This window comes from Triplophysa dalaica, chromosome 22, assembly GCF_015846415.1.
Source record: "Triplophysa dalaica isolate WHDGS20190420 chromosome 22, ASM1584641v1, whole genome shotgun sequence".
Lineage (NCBI taxonomy): Eukaryota > Metazoa > Chordata > Actinopteri > Cypriniformes > Nemacheilidae > Triplophysa > Triplophysa dalaica.
In genome coordinates, this window is record NC_079563.1 from 19935349 (window position 1) to 19959989 (window position 24641).

Genomic DNA, 24641 nt, shown 5'->3' on the forward strand with positions numbered 1-24641 from the left:
ACGGCGCTCAGATGGCTAAAGTGGGTCAGATGTACGCGGCGTGGAAGCTGCTGGGCTACGATCGTTGTGACGCGGGGTGGCTGGCGGACGGTAGCGTGCGTTACCCCATCTCACATCCCCGCCGGCGCTGTAGTCCCACAGAGGCCGCCGTACGCTTCTCTGGGTTCCCGGATAAGAAGCAGAAACTGTACGGCGTCTACTGCTACAAGAGTGAGAAATGAGACGCCGCGCTAACTTGAGAACTGAACGTTCTGATGTAAGGAGTTCGTTCAAGTGTTAAACTGTGACAAAATCTCTAGATACTGTAATACAGAATGAAGGGAAGTGATGGGGGTTTGGTTGAAGCTAGTCGAGACTTCTCCAAAAATATTAACATGAGGCTAAGAAAACAAAGATGTCACACACGGAGTTCTTCTGTTAAGCGTGAGGTATCTTGAGGGATGATGGGAACGACAGTAAAGCTTCAACACATTCAACCGTTACCTTCTGACACTTAGTTTATCATTTAAAAAACATGACAGCTCATATAAGATAAAGATTATAAATCGTTCGATCACACGTTTTCCTTTTGCCATTCTGACAGGGTGCTATAATGTATCACTTTCTAAACACTTTTCAAACCAAGCCATGTTGAGTCACATCATTTAGAAAGAAAAATATAGTTTTTTTAAGTACTGAAATATAAAAGTAGAGTGCTGTTTATGTTCATTCTCTTTCTTAAAGTATCAAACAATGTTTGCATGTGATCTTCATCATAAATCTTCATTTGTGTTTCACAGCCGATATGATCATTTCCTGAAACAATAGAAAACATATCCCCAAACGTTTCCTCCTGCAGAGGCGCCAAACGTTCAAATAAATGAGTTTGCTAGAGAAAGAAAGCACAGTTTCTAGTTATGAAGACGAGTAGTTTTAGTCTATGCATGTTACTGTTTACAAAGATCAACACTGAGGTGATGATAAAAGACAACAGTGATGATGATGAAGATCTTACTTAGTACAAAAAAACAGCACAATGTGATTTCTTATCTATTGTAGACCAGACAGACCTTGCAGGTAAAGGTTTACATGAAGAACTCAGAAAAAACTGAAGTGCACAGTTAGCATGTGCAAAAAACCTTTAGAGAAACAAAAGAGACTGCCAAACTGAGCAAAAAACAACAACAAGAGGTTTTATTAACAATGTTATAAATGTGCGCAATTGAAGATTTCGAGTTTTAGCCGCTGTATGGAGTTACGTCACAAAAGAAAAATATGTCAAAACACACAATGGTTCTAAATAATACTGGACTTGCAGTTGTATTCACATTCTTTAGCTTTCACTCCGGCGATGGTCCATGTGCCTTGTTTACAAGATTTCAGATTCACTTTTAGAACTGAATGCTTAGTAGTGTCTTTAAAGGCAACATTTGACACCCTTGTTTCATGTACATCAAATATACCTGAATGATTTGAACCTATCGATGTCGACAAAACATTGGACCTAAAAGAAATAAACTAGTCACATAAACGTGTTTGTTTTTATTTACAGCTCATTTAGTTAAATAATAAAGAGATTGTGTGCGGCTCAAATCTGTTTTACTGAAAGGCTGCAGGACGCCACATTGAAGTCACATGACCTTTCCATGTTTCCTCATGTTGAGTTACTCTCTTCTACATCGATATTTGACATTTTTAATCCATGTTTGAGGAAAACCTGACCCTCCTAACCATTGCGAAGAAAGAACTGTTCCTCAGCAGAAATGAGCAAAGATGAACACGTGCCATACAGAAATCTGATATATGGACATATGACGTCAGTTATATGTGTTAAGCGTTTATATTTGGCAATATATCAGACTTCTCTGCAGAACTGCATTGTGGGATACAGAACAGTTTAAAAACTTTTACTTGGGTTTTTACTTTAAATAAAGCCTGTCCCGGTCATCATACTTAATTATTCTACAGTTTCAACTCATCACTAAGTCTGTTTTAATTCAGCGGCAATTAAACGTATTTCATTAAAACTCAAACTAATTACAGTATCACAATTAAAATGTAGAAGACAGAGCTTAAATTGTTAAAATGACATCTCTGAAACCAGTTAACATCCACGGTCTTGTTACACTTCATAGAAATTGCTCATTCGTGTAAATGTAATGGTCCAATCAAATTAGCTTCATTATGATCTGTCAGTCTTGCGTGAGTGAGTGAGTGACGCAATTCAGCGTTTATAAACGAGTGGACTCTCTCAGTGTCTTAACTTTCATTTCCACAGCAGCTCGACAAACACATCGCGTTTTACCTAAACGACGTGTTCCCCGCGCCACTGTCAATCCCACAATCCATCGCGCTCACCCCCCCCCCCCTCAAAATCACCCACTCCAGCGAACACGTCTTTCTGTGCGCACTTACCAACAAAGATGTTTTTTAGATTGTCAATTGTCAATTATCTGTTTTGATTTATTTATAATGATATTTATATCTAACCATACTATAATACACTGATTGTAGTGAGAAACACAAATATATATTTCTTGTTTGGAGGGAACTTCATTGCTAAAGGTTTATAAATGACTGAAGCGTTACACTGCCCTCTGTCGGACGAACAGCACTCGCGCACGAATTTATGTTTTATAAGAACTGTACATTAATTCCTCTAAACTTGACCCTTTCCGAAAATCTCCTGCATTATTACATTTTCAAGAAACCTAATTTAGTTCCCACATGGTGAGAAATGTGTGGCATCACCGTTGAGACCACTCACAACGAAACTGTTGTTGATATTCCAATAGCGCTTTATTATTCAAAATCTCACAGTTCGTTCATTGTTAAATGTATTTTCAGCAATAAATTAAACTTCTATGGCTATAACATTTGTAATAATGTCCGACAATAAACGGCTGACACATTCAACCGCACGTAGGTCCCCTACAGTATTCATATTTTACCATGACATTCGTTTTTTTTAAAAGGTACAAATGGTTAAATATAACAAACCCACATATAAAAACAGGCGATATATTTTAAAGCCATATGTGAATATGAGTTGAGTTTTGTGATTATTATTTGTGTAATCCAGTGAGGAAGATCATGATGAAGAACTGTTGTCCAGTCATGAGATGTGGTCCATTGTGTTTCTCTGGGATGGTTGTGTTTCTATTGCATTAGTTACCGCAGTGTTTATATCACAACTGAGATTTCCCCTCTAGCAAAAGTTTAAAAAGTCACCATTCACAGCTGTTTTTACTCTTCATGATCATCACCTCCACTATATACATGACATTACCCCCCACCTCCGCTAATATAATACTGTATGTGATTTCATTTGTTATTGCATAGAATCAAGTAGACTCGTCTCTAAGTAGGCTGATGATCTTGTGTGTGTGTGTGTGTGTGTTGCAGTCTCTCAGGGTTCTTCACGTCTCTGCTTCACAAACATTCATCAGGCACATGGTTGGGTTTCGTCCCTTTGGACCGGAGCTGTTCACTGTGTTCGGAGATCATTGTTTGAAGTTGTCTTTAATTGACCAGCGTTCACTGTTCTGAGTCGACTCATCGTTGTGTTTCTTAACATTCTTAAAGTTGTCGTTCTGGTGTATGTGTGTGTATGCCTTCTGGTAAGCAGATGCTGTGAAGCAAACAGATTTGAAAGGTTCTCTTAAGACACACGAAACGTTCACAAAACACACGTATGCATCAAAACATCTGCATGATATATTTGATCAGTGTGTTTTCTATCATATTCCAGCTGGATTTACATTAATGTTCCCTTCCTAAATCATTTATAAATGTGTTCGTTATTTATTAATAAGTTGTGTTCAAATTATATTATAAAGTAGTTATATCTGCATGAATAAAAAGGGGGATTCTGACAAAATACCTGAAAATAGTGAGCCGTGTTATCTCACATGTTATGTAAGAGATAATGTTCAGGCAGCCGGTTGTTATCACAGAAATAATCCTCGACAGTGTGATCAGGAGGTGATGTGGAGGGTCTTGTATTACACTGAAGGAGATTATTTCACGATAACAGCCGGCTTCTTGCACATTATTTTGCTTATTACACAGCTACTTGCCACATGAGAAATAAAGTGGGCATGAAATATGTATTTGAAATATTTGATTAGCTCATTTTTACTGAATGCAGAACCTTGTGTTAGGAAAAGTCGTTTAGTTTTAAAGTAAGAAGCGACGTTCAAACTTCATGAACAGGCACATTGGTTTAATCATATGTAAATATAATGTCATAAATGTTATTAAAAGACATTTATAATTAATTTTTGTGTAATATTAAACTGCCCCTCTCAAAATGATTAGCAGTATCTGGTTTACAGGGTGTTATTAGATTTTAGCAGTTGTTATTTGAAAATAACAACCCTTGAAATGTCGTGACTGTCCAATCAGAATCAAGCATTCAAATGAGCTGTGTAATACATGCTAAATAAATGTATTTATTCATTATACATTTGACTCGAAAGCCGATTGATTATTATCTTGATGTTGTCTGCAAAATAGGCTGTCAGACGGGAGACTGTAGGGTGTTGTGTTGGTTTTTCTTATTGTTGTATAGTCTTTAAATTTCATAAGTTACTAACGTTCATAACTCATTAATAAATGGTTCACATGCATCCACTATATTAAGTCACACTTTCATGGTTTGCTAACATTTTTAACTCTATTTTTTAACATTTATAAGTTTGGTGTTTTAAATTAGTGAGTGACTACTTCACAGGCATCAACTTTTCTTTAAAGTGCACTTTCATTCTACACATCTAAATATATCATTCACATCAAAGATGTTGCCTTGTGAGCCAGAATTCTGTTTCTACAATAAATAATAAATCAATGTTTTCAGGTTTTGATGAACTATTAGAAATAATTTAATCATTAATAAAACAGCGTAAATAAACAAGTTAGTCAGGCTTTGTGCATTCAGTGTTAAAAACTTCAAAAGTTTGATGAATTTATCTTGGTAAGCAAGAAAAACTGCTCATCATGATCTGAAGGCATTCTGGAGTGCACTGCAAGATATTCAGAATCGAATCAAGATGGTTTTAAAAGTGACATAAGATATGAAATACACAATAATAAGAAAAAGCAACAGTCTCCCATAATTGCAAACAACATCAAGATAATAATAAATCTGCTTTTGAGTAAAATAAATAATGAATAATACATTTATTGAGCATTTATAACATGTGAGTAAAAACAGCTCACTATTTGGGAGGTTAGAATCCCTTTTATTCATGCAGTTATAACGTAAATATATATTTATAATGCATTTGTGAACGACTTATAAATCATTAACAAACACATTTATAAATGCATTACGAAGGAAACTTTAATGTGAAGTGTTGCCGATATTTTATTAGCTCCATCTCCCCTCGACAACATCCCATCAACACATTACTATTGGTCACTGTGATAGTTTCCATTCTATTAAAGCTGATAATATTTCCTTCAAACTTACGATTTATACACGTGACTCTAGGTTCGTCCCAGCGGCCGTCCTCTCGGCATCTGATAGTGGGCACGTGTCTCTGAATGAAGCCTTTCTTGCAGTGATATCTCACCAGCGAGTTCACCTCATAGTGCGGTTTAAAGCCGTAGATATGTGTGTTCTCCACGACAGGAGGCTGAGAGCAGGATACTGACACCAGACGGAGAGATTAAAAACACTTCACATTCACTTTCACAGCACCTTTAATAGGAGGACGTCTCACCTGTGCCCTTCTTGCAGGTGAAGGGCATGCGGTAGTTACACGGCACATCGTTCCACTGGCCGTCTGCATGCCAGATCATCACCACGCAGTCCTCGCCAGCCGAGAAGAAGTTGTCGGGCTGATCCGATCTCCAGTTCTCGAATTGCTGAAGAAAAAACTGAGACATCAAGACGACAGCTCGTGCACCACAACAAGTGCCCACATGAGGGCGCAAACATCACATGTAGAGATCAAAGCCAACACACATCTGGCATGAGCACACGGGACTTTCCCTGGTAGAAATCATGACAGTTCTTCATCAGAACGCACTTCTGGACTTCATTTGCATGACTTGAACACAAAGCTCCATTTCAGATATTAAATCTGTGTTTTTTAAACCTATCATATCCAAACACACACTCACACACACACACACACACACATTATGAGCTCTTAGTGCTCGATCACACAGTCAACACAAGTCAAGTATGCAGAATGTACACTATGGAGAATATGCTAATGTTCTGTAAGCATGAAATACTTTAATGACTTTTGCAAAATGACATCTGCATGTTTACTATAAATATAAATGTTTCATATCTGTATAAAAAATGCCAAAGACATCGACCGTCGTTACAGAGAGCTTACAGTAGATGGACTGGAAAACTGTCCCTTTGAGATCTACAATCGATCAGTCTTACCATCGGGTTTCCATCGGTCCAGCGGAAATCTCCCTCAAACATTTTATCATTGAGCCCAATCCACTGATATTCATGTGCCAAACCTACAAGACGATAGAAATGTCAATGTCAAGTAAATGATGACGTTTATGGTTTAAACTGAAGAACACAATCAGTTGTTTTAAGTAGAAGTGTTGCATTAGTACGTCAGTGTAATGATACTGAAGGTTTGGTGTTTAAACACTGAACACTTACGATTGACAAACATCTGCTCCTCTTGAGACAGAACGCTGGTGAGATGTCCTCCGTGTATACGACACTCTCTCTCCGCAGCGTCCCATGTCAGATGATGTGTGAAGTACTTATAACAGTGACTCTGAAACTTGTGCCAGCCATACGCACACGTCTGAGTATCTGAAACACACATGAACAATGACAAACACCATCAAAACCAGTCGACGTTTGGTCTGAATTCAGCTGATTTTATAAGCACATTTTCAATAAAAGTGAGTTGAGACACTTTAGGGAGCACGCTTATTATAAAGAAGTCATTAAGTAAGATTCTATAAGATTTGTTTTCACCCCCCATCATTCAGATGAAGTATAAAAGGTTACACAGACGCGTGTCTGTTCTGAGATCTGGCACTATAGAACGACATATAATGAGGATCGTCAACATTTAGCTTGGACTGAAATCCAAGAAGACCCGGCGCTCAGTGTGAAAGTTCATAGTTGCAAACAATGAGATCTAAAGAGGGAGGAAAGAAAACAGCGCTGAATGAAGCACGGATGTGTTTTCCTTCAGTGATTCTCCTTGTTCACGGCCTTCACAATATCCAGCAGAATCTAACAGAAGCACTTCATGAGAGACGTTGAGTGAAGAAACATCTGATGCTTTCAAACACACGGTACACATGACATCACAGGCTGACCTCACAACCCTAGAAATGTGTGAAAGCAAAAATGAAGCCGCACCCCTAAACCAAACTCTTACTGAAACATATGAGAGGGATTTTACTCATTCGCCACCTCATAAATGTTAAATGTAATGAATATAGAATTATTATAGTTTTATTTTGAGTTTTGTTCAGTTTTATTAATATTTTATTTTGAGATTTTAAAACGAGCAATTTAATTGTATGCTTTGGTCATTTTATTATGTTTTTGATGTTTCTATATAAGATTAATTCATTTTTATTTTAGTTTTAGTTTATTATTATAATTTTTGTGCTTTTACCTTCAGTTTAATCCTGAGACAGCATTTCACATTTTTATAGGCCAATATTTCATTTGATTTTAATGAACAGAAACATTTTAGAGTTTTAATTATAAGCAAGCAAAAATAACATTTTTGTTGAATTTATATAATAGAAAAATGCCCAAAAAGCATAACGGCAAAATCCAGATCCTAGAAATCTACTTGCACATGTTGAGGAATAATCAATAATGAGTTAGATCATTTAATGAGGATCTACTCTTGAAAACTACAGCATTTGTTTCGTTGATGAACCAAAAGTGACTGAAGGATAACTGAGACACAACAGCAGAACCCTTGAGTTCTGTTTGTTCCTGATCTTCTGATTTTGGCACACAAAGCCTGAGAAAACAGATGTTCTCAGAGGTGATGTTTATGTGTGTGCGTGCGTGTGTCTGCTGACTAATGGCAGCAATATTTGGGACCAAGCTGGAACCAATCCATTTCAGGACCACCGCCCAGCCTGATCTCCAAGACCGTGAGCGCATGTCGAGTCTTGAGAAGGTTAATGGCACTTTTCAAACAGCAATTTTTCCAGATTGCCTACATACGTACGTCTTCACATTATTTCCATGGTGGAAAAACTAAGAGCTCTGTCAGAAGTAAAGCCCTGATTGACGTGAATACAGGTGGACAGTTTCCACAAAATCCCAGATGTGACATTGAGCTCATGAACCCTGCAGTCTCCATGTGTCTTCTGGAGTTTGACGTAGTCACGCGTTAAAAGATTTCATGTGTTTTACGGAACTGATCGCGATCACAGAAAGGTCGAGAGAAAACCCAACAGAATGAGAAGCAGTCCTGCTTGACATCATCACAGCAATACGACTGGACTTCATTATCCCCAAAACACTGCATCATGTGAAAAATAGCTTCAATATTGTCCTTTCTCCCACCTTAAAGAGTCGATTGTCATAATAAAAGCCACAACAGAGAACTGAAAGTGAATCTTGGGATGTTTGAAGTTCATTGCTGTAATTTAAAGCAACACTAGGGAGTTTTTCGACCTTAGAATAATCTCTCTAAAACGATTTTAGTGGTTGGGCGAACTGGACGAATTTGACCTCTATCGGCTGAAATCACACTTGAAACTTTTGTGTGCGGGTAGGTTCACAAGCCCTGCCCATCACCTGCTTTACGGCATACGTCATGTTTTTCTCGTAGCCTGGGTGAAGTTAGCCAACAGCTAACAAGAAGACGAAAGGATCTAGTTCAACGCAAGTCTCCAAACCATCACTATAGCAAAACAAAGAGGAAAAGAGAGAGAGTGATCGGAAACGAATCAATATCTGACGGACTTACACTCGATGACGTGAGCTGCAAGAGGTAACGGGTTGTAAAACAGATGGAGACCTAACATTAGCCTTCCTGCTACTGGATTTGAAAGTATTATTTGTAAAAAGTGTCTTACTGTCCTGTACTTTTGAGTTTACTAGTACTTTGGCAGTTCTCAGGTTGTTTATTGGCGCATTAACGTTACTGGTTCACAATTTATAACCATAAGGTAGACTAGAGATAATGTGATGTTGCCGGGTCTCAATAGCTTAAGTAGCATGATCGTGCCTCATCACGAATTTAGTGCCATGCTTGTAAATGATGACTAATGAACCACAATAAATGTTTTATGGTCAGAAGTTGCTGATTCCATAGTTCATGCACGTAGACTAATGTTATCGGTATCTATAGTTACTGTGCTAGACACTATTCCCATTGCGAGTTGAGTGTCAGTTAGTGATTGCACCCATTACCCAAAGCACACGCCTGGTCGCGAGTGTGTTTCCAAAAATATAACTATAGAAAATTATTTGTGTTGTATACTAAACACATTCATGTGTTGTGTTTTGGGTGACTGCAAATGTGTTATGTAGCTAACGTTAGCACATTATGTGTGAATGGCTAACAACCAGCTGCTACCTCAGAATCTAGTTTGAGCTATTAGTATAGTCCAGTAGTATACACTGCGGGAGCCAAAAGACTGCTTTAATACATACACAGTTTATGAAGTGACATGATGTAACAGCGGTTTCTGCTTAGTCTACAAATTCACGTGTAATGTCCTGCCCACGTGTAAGCTTATACAGTGACAGTATTTACGACACTGATAACAGACAATTGAGCTTATCAACCACATGGGGGAACCATACGCAAAAGTTCTCTAATGTTGTTTTAAGAGCTGAACATATGTCATGGATGGCCGGGGGATTGAAGGGCCCGCATCCAAGTTTTATTCACGATTAAGGTCGACTTTAACTTTAAAAGAGCCAGCGCGATTGTAAGTAACTCAATGTTTTATGTTTGACTGTTTTATCATAGAATGTTAGGCCCGATCACATGTCGTTGACTAGCATGTAAAAACACGTTGCCGCATGGGAGTTTGCGCTTCCTTGCCGTTACTATTTGAGCATGAAAAACGAACCTGAGTAAACAACGTCATGTGCAATGCGGTTGCGATCAGATAGACGGTGCTCGTTAAAAGTATTTTCATATGGGCCCGTACCTGATTTGCTACGCCATTGTATACACTTACAGAATATGTTTGCATTTGCTGGATGCTTTTATCCAAAGTTTACACTTTTTGAGTCACTATGTGTGTTAACTGGAAATGAAAGCTGTGACCTTCGCTCTGTTAACACAATGCTCTACTACATCTGTCGCATTATAATGCATTCCTGTTGTTTAATGTGTAAAGTCAGGCAGTGAACTCAGAAACTTGCTCAGCACTTATGGTGACTCTGTCTCTGACTGTTTGCCCTCTTCTGTGAACCCTAGCATTGGCACAAATCTGCAGTCTTTCCTCTGGACACCACACCACACCCTCTGGGGAGTCGGCCTGACACATTTGGTGAGCTCAATGAGCAATAAACATTACAATTACACAACCACCACATTATTTACAGAGTAACACATAAACTGGAGTGAAACCACTGCTTACCAACCTCCTAATCTTGACACTAATTTGTGGATTCAGTTAAGTATCCAAATATAAAAAAATATACATTTATATAACAATACATTTCATTCCACATATTGATTTCTTACCTTGCTCACAGAGAGTTCCAGAATAGCTGGGCAGACAGAGACATTCAAAAGAGTTTTTCCCATCAATGCATGTAGCTCCATTACGGCAGGGGTTTGACTCGCATTCATCAATGTCTAAAAAACGAGAAAAGACTTCAAAAATGTTCCCTAGAAATGAATAGTGAACTAAACATTTTAAAAACACTTTCTTCGCACCATTTTCACAGTATTCTCCACTGAATCCCGGCATGCAGGAACAAATGTTTCCTCTTTCATTAGAATAACATGTTCCTCCATTCTTGCACACATTGACTGAGCAAATCTGGAGATCTGAAATAATAAACTGACATCTATTACTTTGTAAATGGACTATGGACACTACAACACAGTAGCGATTTCATTTTACTAAACCTCAAAATGGGAACTACTCGACTTAACGAGACACTCAAGACATGAAATTCAATATGCAGAAATATATCATGTGTTACTGTACCCTGAGGATAAGTTATGGGGCTCATGATGTGGTAGCTGACATCAGTCCAGGACTCTGGTTGACTTGTGGTAAACTCGCTCCTGGATTCTGGTTGTCCCTCAACTATTGAAGCACCAGGTCCATTTTCATAATCAACCTCTTCCTCGAATGCCACAGTAGTTGTGGGAATGGTAGTGGTGGGAATGTCTTCTGTAACAGAGGCTGTTTCTCTATCTAAGACATGAACTGTTTCTTGCACATGCGGTTCTGTAGAATCATCTGAGATAGATGGGCTCAGAGGCTTCTGTGTTGACTGCTCAAGTATAGAAATGTCCTGCTTTGTCTCCTCTGAAGTGTCAACTGAGTAATTTTTGTCCTGTAAAATCTGCACTGAGTCTATTGTCTCCTCTAAAGTGTGCAGTGACTGGGATGTTCCCTCCAAGGTCTGCACCCAGTCGGTTTTGTCCTCTAAAATTTGCACAGAGTCTGTTATCTCCTCTAAAATCGGCACTGACTGGGATGTACCCTCTACTGTCTGGACTGACTGGGTTGTGTCTTCTAAAGTCTGCAATGAGTCACTTGTGTCCTTTAAAGTCTGCGCTGTGTCTGTTATCCCCTCTAAAGTTTGCACAGAGTCTGTTGTCTCCTCTGCAGTCTGCACTGACTGAGGTGTCCCCTCTAAAGTTTGCACAGAGTCTGTTGTCTCCTCTCCAGTCTGCACTGACTGAGGTGTCCCCTCTAAAGTTTGCACAGAGTCTGTTGTCTCCTCTGCAGTCTGCACTGACTGAGGTGTCCCCTCTAAAGTTTGCACAGAGTCTGTTGTCTCCTCTGCAGTCTGCACTGACTGAGGTGTCCCCTCTAAAGTTTGCACAGAGTCTGTTGTCTCCTCTGCAGTCTGCACTGACTGAGGTGTCCCCTCTAAAGTTTGCACAGAGTCTGTTGTCTCCTCTGCAGTCTGCACTGACTGAGGTGTCCCCTCTAAAGTTTGCACAGAGTCTGTTGTCTCCTCTCCAGTCTGCACTGACTGAGGTGTCCCCTCTAAAGTTTGCACAGAGTCTGTTGTCTCCTCTGCAGTCTGCACTGACTGAGGTGTCCCCTCTAAAGTTTGCACAGAGTCTGTTGTCTCCTCTGCAGTCTGCACTGACTGAGGTGTCCCCTCTAAAGTTTGCACAGAGTCTGTTGTCTCCTCTGCAGTCTGCACTGACTGAGGTGTCCCCTCTAAAGTTTGCACAGAGTCTGTTGTCTCCTCTACAGTCTGCACTGACTGAGGTGTCCCCTCTAAAGTTTGAACATAGTCTGTTGTCTCATCTACAGTCTGCACTGACTGAGGTGTCCCCTCTAAAGTTTGAACATAGTCTGTTGTCTCCTCTACAGTCTGCACTGACTGAGGTGTCCCCTCTAAAGTTTGCACAGAGTCTGTTGTCTCCTCTGCAGTCTGCACTGACTGAGGTGTCCCCTCTAAAGTTTGCACAGAGTCTGTTGTCTCCTCTACAGTCTGCACTGACTGAGGTGTCCCCTCTAAAGTTTGCACAGAGTCTGTCGTCTCCTCTGCAGTCTGCACTGACTGAGGTGTCCCCTCTAAAGTTTGCACAGAGTCTGTTGTCTCCTCTCCAGTCTGCACTGACTGAGGTGTCCCCTCTAAAGTTTGCACAGAGTCTGTTGTCTCCTCTGCAGTCTGCACTGACTGAGGTGTCCCCTCTAAAGTTTGCACAGAGTCTGTTGTCTCCTCTACAGTCTGCACTGACTGAGGTGTCCCCTCTAAAGTTTGCACAGAGTCTGTCGTCTCCTCTACAGTCTGCACTGACTGAGGTGTCCCCTCTAAAGTTTGAACATAGTCTGTTGTCTCATCTACAGTCTGCACTGACTGAGGTGTCCCCTCTAAAGTTTGAACATAGTCTGTTGTCTCCTCTACAGTCTGCACTGACTGAGGTGTCCCCTCTAAATTTTGCACAGAGTCTGTTGTCTCCTCTACAGTCTGCACTGACTGAGGTGTCCCCTCTAAAGTTTGCACAGAGTCTGTTGTCTCCGATGCTGTTTGCACTGACTGGGTTGTCTCCTCTAAACTCTGTACTGACTGTGTCATCTGATCTGTAGGTGTTGTTTGGATGAGAACTGTTTCTTGTGAAGAAGGTATTTCTTTATGAAGATCAGATGGAGAAGAGGTGCTCACTGAATGTTGTGTTGTGAACTCGGACATGATCTGAGTGGAACTGAAACTTGTTTCTTGGGTTTGTTGGATGTGGAGGGATGGTACAGTAGAAGCAACGAGAGGTTGTTTTGAGAACGCTTCATCAGGCAGATCACCCGAGCTCATGTCCTCATTAAATGTGAATGTGGTGCTTGTACTGGTTTCAGTTTCAGACACCAGTAAAGAACTCCTTGTAGTCTCTTTGTCTTGTCCATGAGATTCTTTTGTAGGGACAGTCCTCTCTTCTGAGATGGTTTCTGCTTGAGAAGTCGAAACAGCTCTGGGGTCTGTGCTGGGTGTAGTTGAATCAACAGGTTTTCCTTGTGCTTTAGGATCATTTGTTAAGGAAGCTGTGAAGCTTTGAGTGTAAACAGGAAAAGTTGGAGCTGATGTTGGATGTTTTGCTCCCTTAGATGGATATGAATCTTGTCCCGAGCCCGAGCCCTCATCATCAGTTGAGGTGGACCCCTCAAAATCTTCGGTGTCTGGTTGCTTAACTTCGTCAAGGGCGCTGGATTGTGAAGGTTCTGGAGTTTTTTTAAATGTGTCAGAAGGTGCCTGGGTGGAGCCCTCCAGTGTAAGCGTCTCTGTAGTCTCTTCTGGTTCAAGAATTTCTGTCTCATCAGTAGCCACTCCATCCAAACCCTGAGATTTTGTTGTTGGCAGTGGTTCTTCCGCTGAACCTTCAGGGGGAACTGAATCTTCTTCATCATCTGTTGGCCGCATACCCGAACCCTCTTCAAACACTGGCATGCCAAACGTTGTAGCTTGTGAGGGCATCTCATGGCTCGGGTATTTGGTTGCGGATGTAATCAACACAGTGCTGGTTATCATTTTAAAGCTCTCTGTCGGTGTGATATGGGACTCGGTCGGGCTTCTTGCTGCTAAGCCAGATCCCTCTATCTCAGGAGAAGATGTGACTTTCTCAGTCTCCTCGGTGGTCAGGTCAATCTCATAATCAGAGATGTTTTCTTCTGTTACTGGGATAGCGGTGTCAAACTGGTCTCTTCTGGCCTCCTGAGTTTGTTTAGTGTCTGGAGTGAAAGTCAGCTCATGTTTTCCATTGATGAAACTTAGTTCTGGGGTGGTAACAGACGTTGAGTGATATGAATCGAGATCTCCGCTGCCCAGAGGAGGCTCATTTTCACCAGACAGAAGAGGAAAGGAGGGCACTGGTTCTCCGAGAAATTTTAGAACTTCATCAACTGTAACAAGAAAAAAAGGAATTCTGTTATGCTAACAAGTTAAAACAGCTAATTCAATTGTGATCTACTTTGAACCCGGCTTCCATTTTAATTCCAGCGGGTAAAGTCACTTTCCAGACATCTTGGAAACTGGCACACTCACTTGCAGAAAACAAAGCACTACAGTTGGTTGTGATTTTAGTCAGTGGAGATATTGCAGATTATTGTTTCTATATTAGTTATGGCTCCTCTTTCATATAGCGGACCTCTTTTTACACATTCCATTCAGTCAAATGCCCCAGCGAGACCCTAAAGTCACATTTTCTATATTGCAAAATGTAATGTACCAAAACATGAATCCAGTCACAAGAACATTTTCATTTTAAAAGAGGGACATTGCACTGTGTGAAATACAGCCAGAGGTTTAGTACAACCAAAAATATGTCTTTCCTTCAGTGGACACGCCAGCAGTCACACATGGAAACCTGATCTGCAGTCTAGGTGAAGTAAGGGAAAGTAATTATCCCATAGTGATTACACTGTTGATGGATGTTTTAAGGGGCTTGCCATTTGACCCTGGAGATATTTGTCTGTGGGTACAGAGATCTGTCTTTTTCACAGTCTCCAGCCCTGTCTCTCCCTCATGTTTTATAACATAACTGCCCCTCTATCCGTATCAACAGATTAATTGTTCCGACAAGACAGAATCTCCAACTGCATCTATTTACAGAAGTTTATCAATCGCATCTCTCTCTCCAGCAACATTGGGAGTCAATTAAAGTCCTGGGAAAGCAAGGATGGTCGGTTTCCCTCCTGCTTTGGTTGTGGGCAGAACTTCTGGTCGAGCTATTCTTGTGTTTTAGATAAAGATTTGGCACAAACCAAACATCTAGACAAGGTCCAGGTCTGATGTTTGTAAGACAGCTGGATCCAGCCAAGACCTACATTCATATCCATCTCACTGATTCCTAAAGTCACTCAACCAACAACAATCAAACGAAAACACTAGTTAACCAAACACTGTGTGGATTCCGCTCATGTTTTGTGTACTATCTTGGTCTTGCTGAGTAAGTTTCCGTATAGAAATTGATGTTTGTTCTTTTAAAAGATGACATGTCAGCTTGTTTGTTGTTTAAAAAGCCCTTCGTGACTGTACAATACTGTTGTATTATTAATAATAAGTTATCAGTATTCGTTGGTAATAGTGAATGTATTAACAAATCTTAATAAATGAAACGTAAACGTTTGTAAAATGGCGCTCTAAATTCAATTGTTTAGCTTTTGATTTTTATGATTTCTATAAAATGTACTTGCTTTGTCTGGACATATCCATGTGCGTCAATGAGTTGTTTGTCTCGGGAATGTCCACGACGAAGAGATTAATTAGCTTCTGATCGTCTGTGCTCAGTGGAAGGTTGCCGATCGTCATGGGTTTGATATTCTCAGCGTGCACGACCCCGGTGGACACGATCAGCCCCTCTTGAGTCGTGTTGGCTGTGCTTTCTTCCTCTTTGTAAACAATGGCTGGTTTTTCTGGATCACCTGGATTGGCCGTAACAAACACAGGTGCAGTAGAATGCACGACCTCGGGAGCGTCCACGTCCCCACTGATGCTGCCCTCAAAGCCACTATATTCTCCATGAGGAGTGTCCATGTGCTCGAACCCTCTGCTGGTCTGAAGGGGTAGCTGGATAGAGAAAAAGGATTCGGAATAGCTGGGCATTTCAGTGAAAGCCTCGGCAGCAGGAGGATTAGGTGCTGCCTGCACCAAAGAGGGGTGTTTGTCTTCATAGTCGGCGAACGGGGATGGAGAGGTCTCGTCAGAAATCATCTCAGATTCAGCAGGTGTGACAGTGACGGATGTGTCACGTGGAGCCATGCTGGTGGAGAACATGGACGGCGGCTCTTCTGTGGAGTCATGAGTCTGTATTGAAGGAGGCAAGAATGGTGTCAGGGTGTCAGGAATCAGAGATGCTGTGGGCATAACTGTGGACACGGTTGTGGGAGCTGTCGTGGGTTCCCATGCTAAAACAAAATGAGAAAAGAAAACATGGTTTTTGATGCAAACATTTTGAAGAAAAGACATTTCAGTCACAAACAAATAACATGCGGCTGGTAAAGAAAAGACACACTTCACTTCATTTATAAGAGTGAAATAACAGTACGGTACAGTAGTTTTACTGAAAAAAAGGGAGCAAGCAGTGTTTTAACATTGAGTGTGTTCAATCTGATCTCTGCCAGTACAGTCCAGATCAATTAGTCACGGAATTCAGAAAAATGCCAACAATAGCTGAGTAGTCAAAGCACTTCTGTGGGTATTTTGGCTTGTAACGAGTTATTTGAAGTCAACAACGTGCTATGACGGGTGAAGCTTGACAGTTTATATTTGTTTTGAAACTTTAGTTTCCTCTCAAGAACTTTGTGGCTAGATTGCATCTCTTATATTGACTCCGTCCAGGGGGTAAATATTCTCGATTAAAAGCAATGTTTTATTATAAACGTTCTGTCTTCGGTTTCTCACAAATGCTAACTCAACCCTTTAAAACTGCCCTTCACGAGTGTTTTGATGGTGTGATGTATGATTTTAAATGGTGGTGCAGTAAAGCAGACTCTATAATGTTCACTCATTTGTGTTCATGATGGATCTGTCTGTGGCTTTCTAAAGGTTTGGCACAGAAACTCTTAAAATCATTCATGACATCATGTGTGGCAGTCGGCCATCGGCTCAGCACTACAGCCATCTTATTTCAATACTTGGAAGCTAAACGGTGAGCTGTAAAAGTGAAGTTAAGACTGCTTCTATTGTGTTTACTGAATCTTTCATTGTGAATTTTCAACATAAACAATCAAACAATTAAAACTAAAAACTAAGCACAATTTTGCTCTGTGTCAATTTTGTGAATTTCATTTCAGATTCTAAACAACTTTCATGTTTTTTTTTCAAGTTTGAACAAAAGTTTCTTTAATGTAGTTTGGTCCTCAATGTACATATTTGAACACTTAACTTGAGAATGTGATGACATGCTTGTCTAAATTGTGATCGTTCTCAGTTTACTGTGTTTAGTCATTTATTGTCTTTCTGTGTTTAAAATTAATAACGCTAAATTATGCTGAATGTTTTGGTTTTGGTTTTCTCTCTCTCTCTCTCTCTCTCTCTCTCTCTCTCTTTCTCCATCACTGGCTAATTTAGTTTTTTATTTTCATGTGCTTCATCTGTAGATATGTCTTCATCTCCCTCTGATCGTCACATCTATAGCGGACCCAAGGACAGCTGTTCTACATTAGAGACGTGTCCTCATTTCTGATTTAAAACACAAGGCATTATTTTCCCTTATAAACTGCTAGAGCACCGGAGGAGAGCGCCCCCCCCCCCCCCCCCCCCCGCCGTCCCCCCGTCAGCTCTTGTTTGTATATTATAGAGGGGCACTCTTGCCTCCTGCTCTTTTTTTCCCTGACCTACCCGGAGTGATTTTGTTTGTTTTGCGGTGCTCTGCGGCAGAAGCTCATTTAAGAGAAGTGCTTCAAGACCCATTTCATAAAAATGTCCGTGGCTAACAGGAAAGCCACAAACTCCCTGCAGGCGGAGGGGGCGAACAGCGTTACTGGATGTAAAATCGGATCAAGAGCACATTAACTGCTGCGTTTGTGTGGCCTGTTTCCATTTTCCCTCTGGAGTTGTGCAAACAGCGAGTTTAAACAAAGCCTAGCAGGACGCTTACTGGGTTCAAAGGCCATCCACGTAGGAACGCTGACCAGAAGACGGGTCACTTCATTTGTCTTTTAAAAGCACATATCTGAGAGCGAGGATAAGCAGAAATGTGTGGATGCCCAGGAGAGAAAAACTTTTGCTTCCACCCAGTCGGTGTAAAGCGTCACAGATGTGATGATATCACAGTAAAACAGACACCTCCCTTCCACACAAACAATACAAAATCAATCTGTATTTATCCCCAAAAAACATAATGTAGTAAACCTTAGTATTTACTAAAGCAAACTGTGGTAAGTTGTAGCGATTCATACTAGGGCTGCAATTAACGATTATTTTAATAATCGATTAATCTATTGATTATTTTTTCGATTAATCGATGAATCGGATAAAAAAAACAAAAACAAGAAAAGCATTTATTTTCAACCCTTTTATTCAAAACAGAACTAAAATCTTCCGAAAGTGCACAAACATGTTGCTCCTTGATCATCCCTGAGCTGTTATAATAATACTAAATATAATAATAAAATAAAATAATAGTGTTGACTAACACAAAAAACAAACACGTTTGCCAAATATTTTTTTTAAATAAACTGCCACCTTAGCTGCTAGAACAATTAATAATTTACAAAAAAAGAACAATTTAAATCAGAAAATTTAGCAGGATTTGTTTGAATGTCAGAACTTGTTCTCTAAACTACACTGCAGACGCACAAACTAGCAGATGCACAAACTCTCACAGGACAGTTTTGTCCTGTTGTCAGTCAATATATCAAAAAAATCTTAAATCAAGATACATTTACTAGACACATGAAATAGCATAAGAAATTATGTCTTGTTTTCTGAAAAAACACCTAAAAATTAAGTGATTGTTCGCTTAAAACAAGCTAAATTATTTGCCAATGGAGTAGGAAAAATAATCTTAATGGGATATAATCTCAAACAGAAATTTTAAGCATCACCTAATTTTCTCATGCCATTTTTCTTGTCAAGTAATCTTGATTTAAGATTTTTTAAATATTTGAACTGGAAACGAGACAAAATTACTAAGTAAGAAAAGCTTTTTTTGAATAAAAACATGTCTTTAGTCTTGCAATGCAAAGTGCAAAGTAACTATACCACCCCTGCTCTACTACTGTTAACTATTAACGAGCTAACGCTAATTTGTCATGCTTGTCAAGCTGGATAACGAGTAAACACCAACACCAGGGACATTACGTTCCTCACTTCGAAACGCAAGAAAAGAAGGATTCTGTTGTGATTTAACCTGCTGTTGAACTCCCTTCCTCCTCATCAAAGACTCCAACATGTTTGCGTTTCAGGTGCTGGACCATTGCTGTGGTGCCGCCATTCCATGTCGCTTTAGCATATTTTGCAGTTAACACACTTTTTCTGTTTATTTAGTGTGAAATGCTCCCGCACCTATGATGACTTGGGTTGTGCGGATTTCTCTGCCTCCGCCATGTATCTTTCCTCCGCTCGTTTATTTTATTGTTGCTCCGCCCTGTCTATGAGGCGCCGAACTCTGCTAGCATCAGTGTTCACTCCGCTCCGCGCTCAAATACAGTTATTTTTAAATAATCAAACGTCTCCGAGTCGCGCGACACAACAAAACGGTTATGCGTTGCCAACTTTTTTAGTAATCGATTTTTATCGATTTAATCGATTCGTTGTTGCAGCCCTAATTCATACGCTTCGTATTTGTATTCTGTAGTGTTTACTTTACTGAATTAGTAAACTGTTTTATGTACTGTAGTATACCATGATATTTACTACAGTAAGCTTCAAAAACACTTTAGTATCTTTTTTACAACAATTTTACAACAATTTCCTACAGAAAATGCTAATTGCTGTAAAGTTACTGTGCAAGAATTTGCAATTGTAAGAAATCACCACAGATATGAATATGAATGGACTGTATATATCTGAAGTATGTGTCTCATCATTAGATTCAGCGCTGGAGCTACAGTTCCCTTTAAACATGAATGAAGTCGTACCGTACCTTTAAAACAGTATGCACCGAGTTTCTCACTGGGTAATGGAAATCCCGTCTGGTTGACGAAGCGATACAGAGTCCTGACTCCCAGCTGTCCTCCGCCGCACTGCATTCTGGGAAAAGAGACAGGATAGCGTGCGCTGCCGTCAGACAGCCAGCCGTAATCGCAGCGGTCCATGCCGTTCCTCCAGGCGGCGTGCAGATGACCCGGAGACGCCAGAACTGCATCTTCTCTCTCACACGCCTGTCTGGCCTCATCCAGAGTCTTCTTCTGGTCACCCGGTGCGTAGATCACCTCACCTGAGATCACACACACATGAACACGTCTCGTTCACGTTCTACATGTTTCTAAACACACAAAACCATGTACTGAATGTAAACTTACCCTGAAGTGTTCCAACATAACAGTACACATCATAGGTTTCTGCTGGATCTCTGATTCCATACGATCGAACTCCCGGCTTCATTGTCATGTCGCCATGGCAACCGTCTCGCGGTTTTGTTATGGGGTATCTTTGAGGAATAATCCCACGTGTCAACAGTAATGAAACAAGTCGGAGTGAATGTCAGCGTGAGAGATGAAGAGTCACCTGACGGTTTGATCGGCCAGCCATCCAGCATCACACTGATCCAGCCCGTCCTCAAACGCTGAGTTCAGCTGCTCAAACGTGGCGATCGTCGCGCCCACATCAGCACACGTCTGCTTGGCAAGCTCGAAGTCTAACGTGTAGCGACTGCTGTTGGTGCGATAATGAAATACAACACCTGTGGAGACACACAACATGACAATTGAATCGGAGAGCATATCAATCATTGTCTTCAGCCAAAAGCAAAGAACACGTGAATGCAGCGTGAACCTCTGAATATATGTGTAGAGATAAAACCTTCAATCAGTAGCGCTCATGTCCTGAGTCGCTGGATCTGAGGCCCGTCTTTAGACGGATTGTTGTGTGGTAAAACTGAATTGTTGTATTGTTCAGTGTTTAGAGAACAGGATCAGAACAGCATTACACTTTCATCCAATCACTGGAAAACTCTTTTACATTGATGTCAGGTGCTGTTATCAAAACTTTACAACCACTTTACTCTACAAGATATCTGTGTTATACAGCATCACTCTTATCTCACACTGACACATGAGGGACCGTAAACAACTCAAGGATTCAGATTCACCACAAACATCCATTGCATTGACTGAACCAAAGGCCTTATATGGACATTTACAGTGTTTGAGGTTGAGTTTGTGAATACTCCCGTGTTCTTGTGGGATGGCAGTGTGAAACATTTCTGCCCGAGACTCAACAGAGATCATTGAGTGTATTTGGCAGGAGCGTCTCTCTCTGGATCTATAAACACTACAGACTCACCTGAGCCAGATCTACACACACAAACACACACAACTACATTATAATGACATTATCACACACACACTAATGCACACACACAGTCGCACACACAGACAAACAAACACACAGTCATGCACAAACACAAATGCATTCTAATGAGATAAACACACGCAGACAAACAAACACACACACACGTGCACACACACAACACACGCATGCAAATGCAGATACACACACAGACAAACACACACACCTATACACACACGCCTGCAAACTCACATACATACACACACACACACACACACACACAATGCAAACGCACACAGACACACACACACACAGGAATGTTGTATATGTAAACATACAGTATATAATGTTTAGGTCTCATGGCATTACTTTAAAACTCCTAACACTGCTCCATTACTTCTGTGATAAGTGCATTACTGTCACCAGAGTTTACAGAATTTAATGTAGTTATCTGATTTCAATGTTGAACATTTATTAAATATTTCTGCGTCAGTTCTGGCATTATATAGAAAATATATAACATTTTCTAGATTTAACCATTTAACATTTAAACTCAATTTCATCACCTCATTTTTCTGATTTTTTTGAAACAGTAAATAGTTTAATTTAGTCAAAGTTTTAACAGATTCAGACATTTGTTCCTTAAAAACTTCAAACATTTAATGATAATTATTAATTCTCCTCCTCTACAATAGAGCGTTGTTGAACATTTGAGATGATTCCAAACTCAGAAAGGGATTTTCCAGACACCAGAAAAGAAAAATAATCCCTTCCTTCTTTTCTCCACACAGGGACAGCGTTACATTTTAGCTTCTAGAACTGATGACATCATCACACGCTTGTACAATAGCACAACACGTCTGACATGAGAACATCACACAAGGACAAGAAATGGCATTCAAACGCTATTTCACGTCTGTAAGATGATGATATTACAGTGAAACATGACATGTACAATTGATTGGATCGTAAAAGTGGGCGTTACCCACACAGGTAGTGGGAGGAGCTGGCTTGGTGACATCATTGAAATGTAAAAATGTTTAACCTACCAATACTAACATGTGTGTTTCTTAAAGCCACAGTTCACCCCAAAATGAGAATATATTCATCAGTTACATAATGTTTAACCTGTATGAGTTTCTTTCTACTTCAGAACACAAAGGAAGATTTTTCGAAGAATGTTAATATCAAACAACACTGAACTTTCACAAATCCACCGAGACATTTCTCTAAATATCTATTGTGTGTTGCACTGAAGAAAGACTCACATACACATTTACAAACACATGAGAGAAAACAGATGATGACTTGGCTGAATTATCACGTGAAGTCTCGGGTCAGGTCATTGTTTCATGTTTTAGGTGTTTTGCTGTTGTGTCGTGTGAAGAGAAACACTAACCGCTGACATCCAGGGTGACAGAATCCTGAGTGTCCTCAATGTCATGCATAACCTCACATCTGAAGACCCCCGCGTCACTCGCCCTGAGGCTCACGATGGTCAGAGACGCATCACCCCTGTCCTCAGGCTGTCTGGGCACCGACACCCTATCTTTGAATTCTGACCCGACCTTGATCCCCCCATTCTGGGCCACCAGCACCGTGACTTCTGTTTCTCCCTCCAGTTTAGTCCATTTGATGCGGAGAGGGTCCTGAAGGCCGCTGGGGGGGCTGGTGGTGCCAGCGAGGGACTGTAGGATGGAGAAATGACAGGGCAGAACCACCCGCTCCGCCAATGAGCCTCGAACTGGAGGACTTTTCTCCACCCGCATCCGACGCACTGATGAGTCTGGGAAGAAGAGAAAACAAAATCATCGCTGTGATGGCACTGAAATAGAAAGTAGAAAGCTGTTTTTTAACTCTAGGACCAAAACGACATCGGTGAAGCACCATCACGACTGCTGTTAGATCTTCAGATAATCTAAAACTACATCTTTCGTTTATCCGGTCCTGCTCTCATACAGTAGTTATGATTCAGCACAAAGGAGCTTTGACTGATCCGGGGTCAGTCTACATTAAAGATCCTAACTGTGAGAAATGATGTGAAAAATCTTACCGTCCTGCGTTACAGCGCTGCAGACACAAATGAACCAGAAGATGTGCTTCATGTTCAATAACATCTCCAATCTGTCAAGAAATATTTCGCAAGTAAATCACTTACTGCTCTTTAAGCATTTACAAAAACTCTTAAATGTGGGCTCAACAGCAAAGAGTTGAATGTTTGTTCATGTATTTGGTCCAGGTCCAGCTAGACTCATTCTCTGTTTGCTGTTAACACACAGCTTTAAGAAGAATAATGATGTGTTTATAAATGCTTTAAATCATCGTAATTGAAAAAGAATACGTTTGCTCTTCATTTAACGAGAAATCAATTAAAGATCATACAGAATCCTCATGTTGTCTCTCTCTCTCTCTCTCTCTCTATCTCATCCGCCCATGTTTAATACACACTTGTAAGCACTAGAGAGCGATACACAAAACATAATCTTACTATATTTTTCTTAAGTGAATAAGCATTAAACATTACAGTGAAGAAAACCCCTCCAGTCTCTATCTGTCCTGATGAGAATACAAACAGAGCTCAATGTGAATGTTCTCTAAACGCGATCCAGAGGTCATTTAAACACTGATCTGATATCACCTCAATCCGCATTAATGCAGAGAACTCATACTGAATATGATGAGATAAAAGATTGACTGTAATAGAGAGGTACAGAAGAAAGACAAAGACATCAGACATCTGTGGTGCTGAAACAAAGACGAGCTCAACTGACAGACAATGACGTTCATTCTCTCATTATGATGCTTCATATAAAGGAAACGATTTGAATCAAACTATCAGATTCGCATTCTATTAAAGAGATTCACGTAGAGTGACAGAAGAATGTACACTACAGCAAATAATTGACAATATTCAGCTCTGATGGCATATTCATCATAATCATACACTTACTGTATTGTTTTATCCAGTAGATTTCAGATTGACACAGATTCGAGTCGGAGATCCGATCCTATAAACCAGCGCAAAGATCTCTGATGCTCTGATGCTTATTCTTCTTCTGGTGCCAGCGAAAAGAATGGAGACAAG

At 40.3% G+C, this 24641-nt stretch overlaps 2 protein-coding genes across 3 annotated transcripts in view; one reads left to right on the forward strand and one right to left on the reverse strand.

Moving 5' to 3' along the window:
• The window catches only part of hapln1b (hyaluronan and proteoglycan link protein 1b), a 14359-nt gene extending 12844 nt beyond the window's left edge, over positions 1-1515 (forward strand). For both annotated transcript variants that reach the window (XM_056736294.1, XM_056736292.1), the window contains exon 5: positions 1-1515. This exon is cut by the window's left edge and continues 69 nt beyond it. In XM_056736294.1, coding sequence (XP_056592272.1) covers positions 1-221 — 221 coding nt within the window. In that variant the 3' untranslated portion in view covers positions 222-1515.
• Positions 1516-2703: 1188 nt separating this feature from the next.
• On the reverse strand, positions 2704-24641 carry vcanb (versican b). Its single transcript, XM_056736291.1, has 15 exons — positions 24507-24641; positions 23610-23680; positions 22956-23342; positions 20774-20948; positions 20569-20696; positions 20190-20483; positions 15796-16506; positions 11131-14502; positions 10854-10967; positions 10659-10772; positions 6620-6778; positions 6386-6468; positions 5706-5850; positions 5453-5632; positions 2704-3610 (listed from the first exon to the last, which is right to left on the reverse strand). The coding sequence occupies exons 2-15, from the start codon at positions 23671-23673 to the stop codon at positions 3483-3485; spliced, it is 6054 nt and encodes a 2017-aa protein (XP_056592269.1). The 5' UTR covers positions 23674-23680; positions 24507-24641; the 3' UTR covers positions 2704-3482.

Coding starts and splice junctions, on each gene's coding strand:
- vcanb (XM_056736291.1), bottom strand. CDS start 23,673: ATGTTATTGAACATGAAGCACATCTTCTGGTTCATTTGTGTCTGCAGC. Junction 23,343..23,609: donor CAGCGCTGTAACGCAGGACG/GTAAGATTTTTC, acceptor TCTTCTTCCCAG/ACTCATCAGTGCGTCGGATG. Junction 5,851..6,385: donor GGACCGATGGAAACCCGATG/GTAAGACTGATC, acceptor TTTTTTCTTCAG/CAATTCGAGAACTGGAGATC.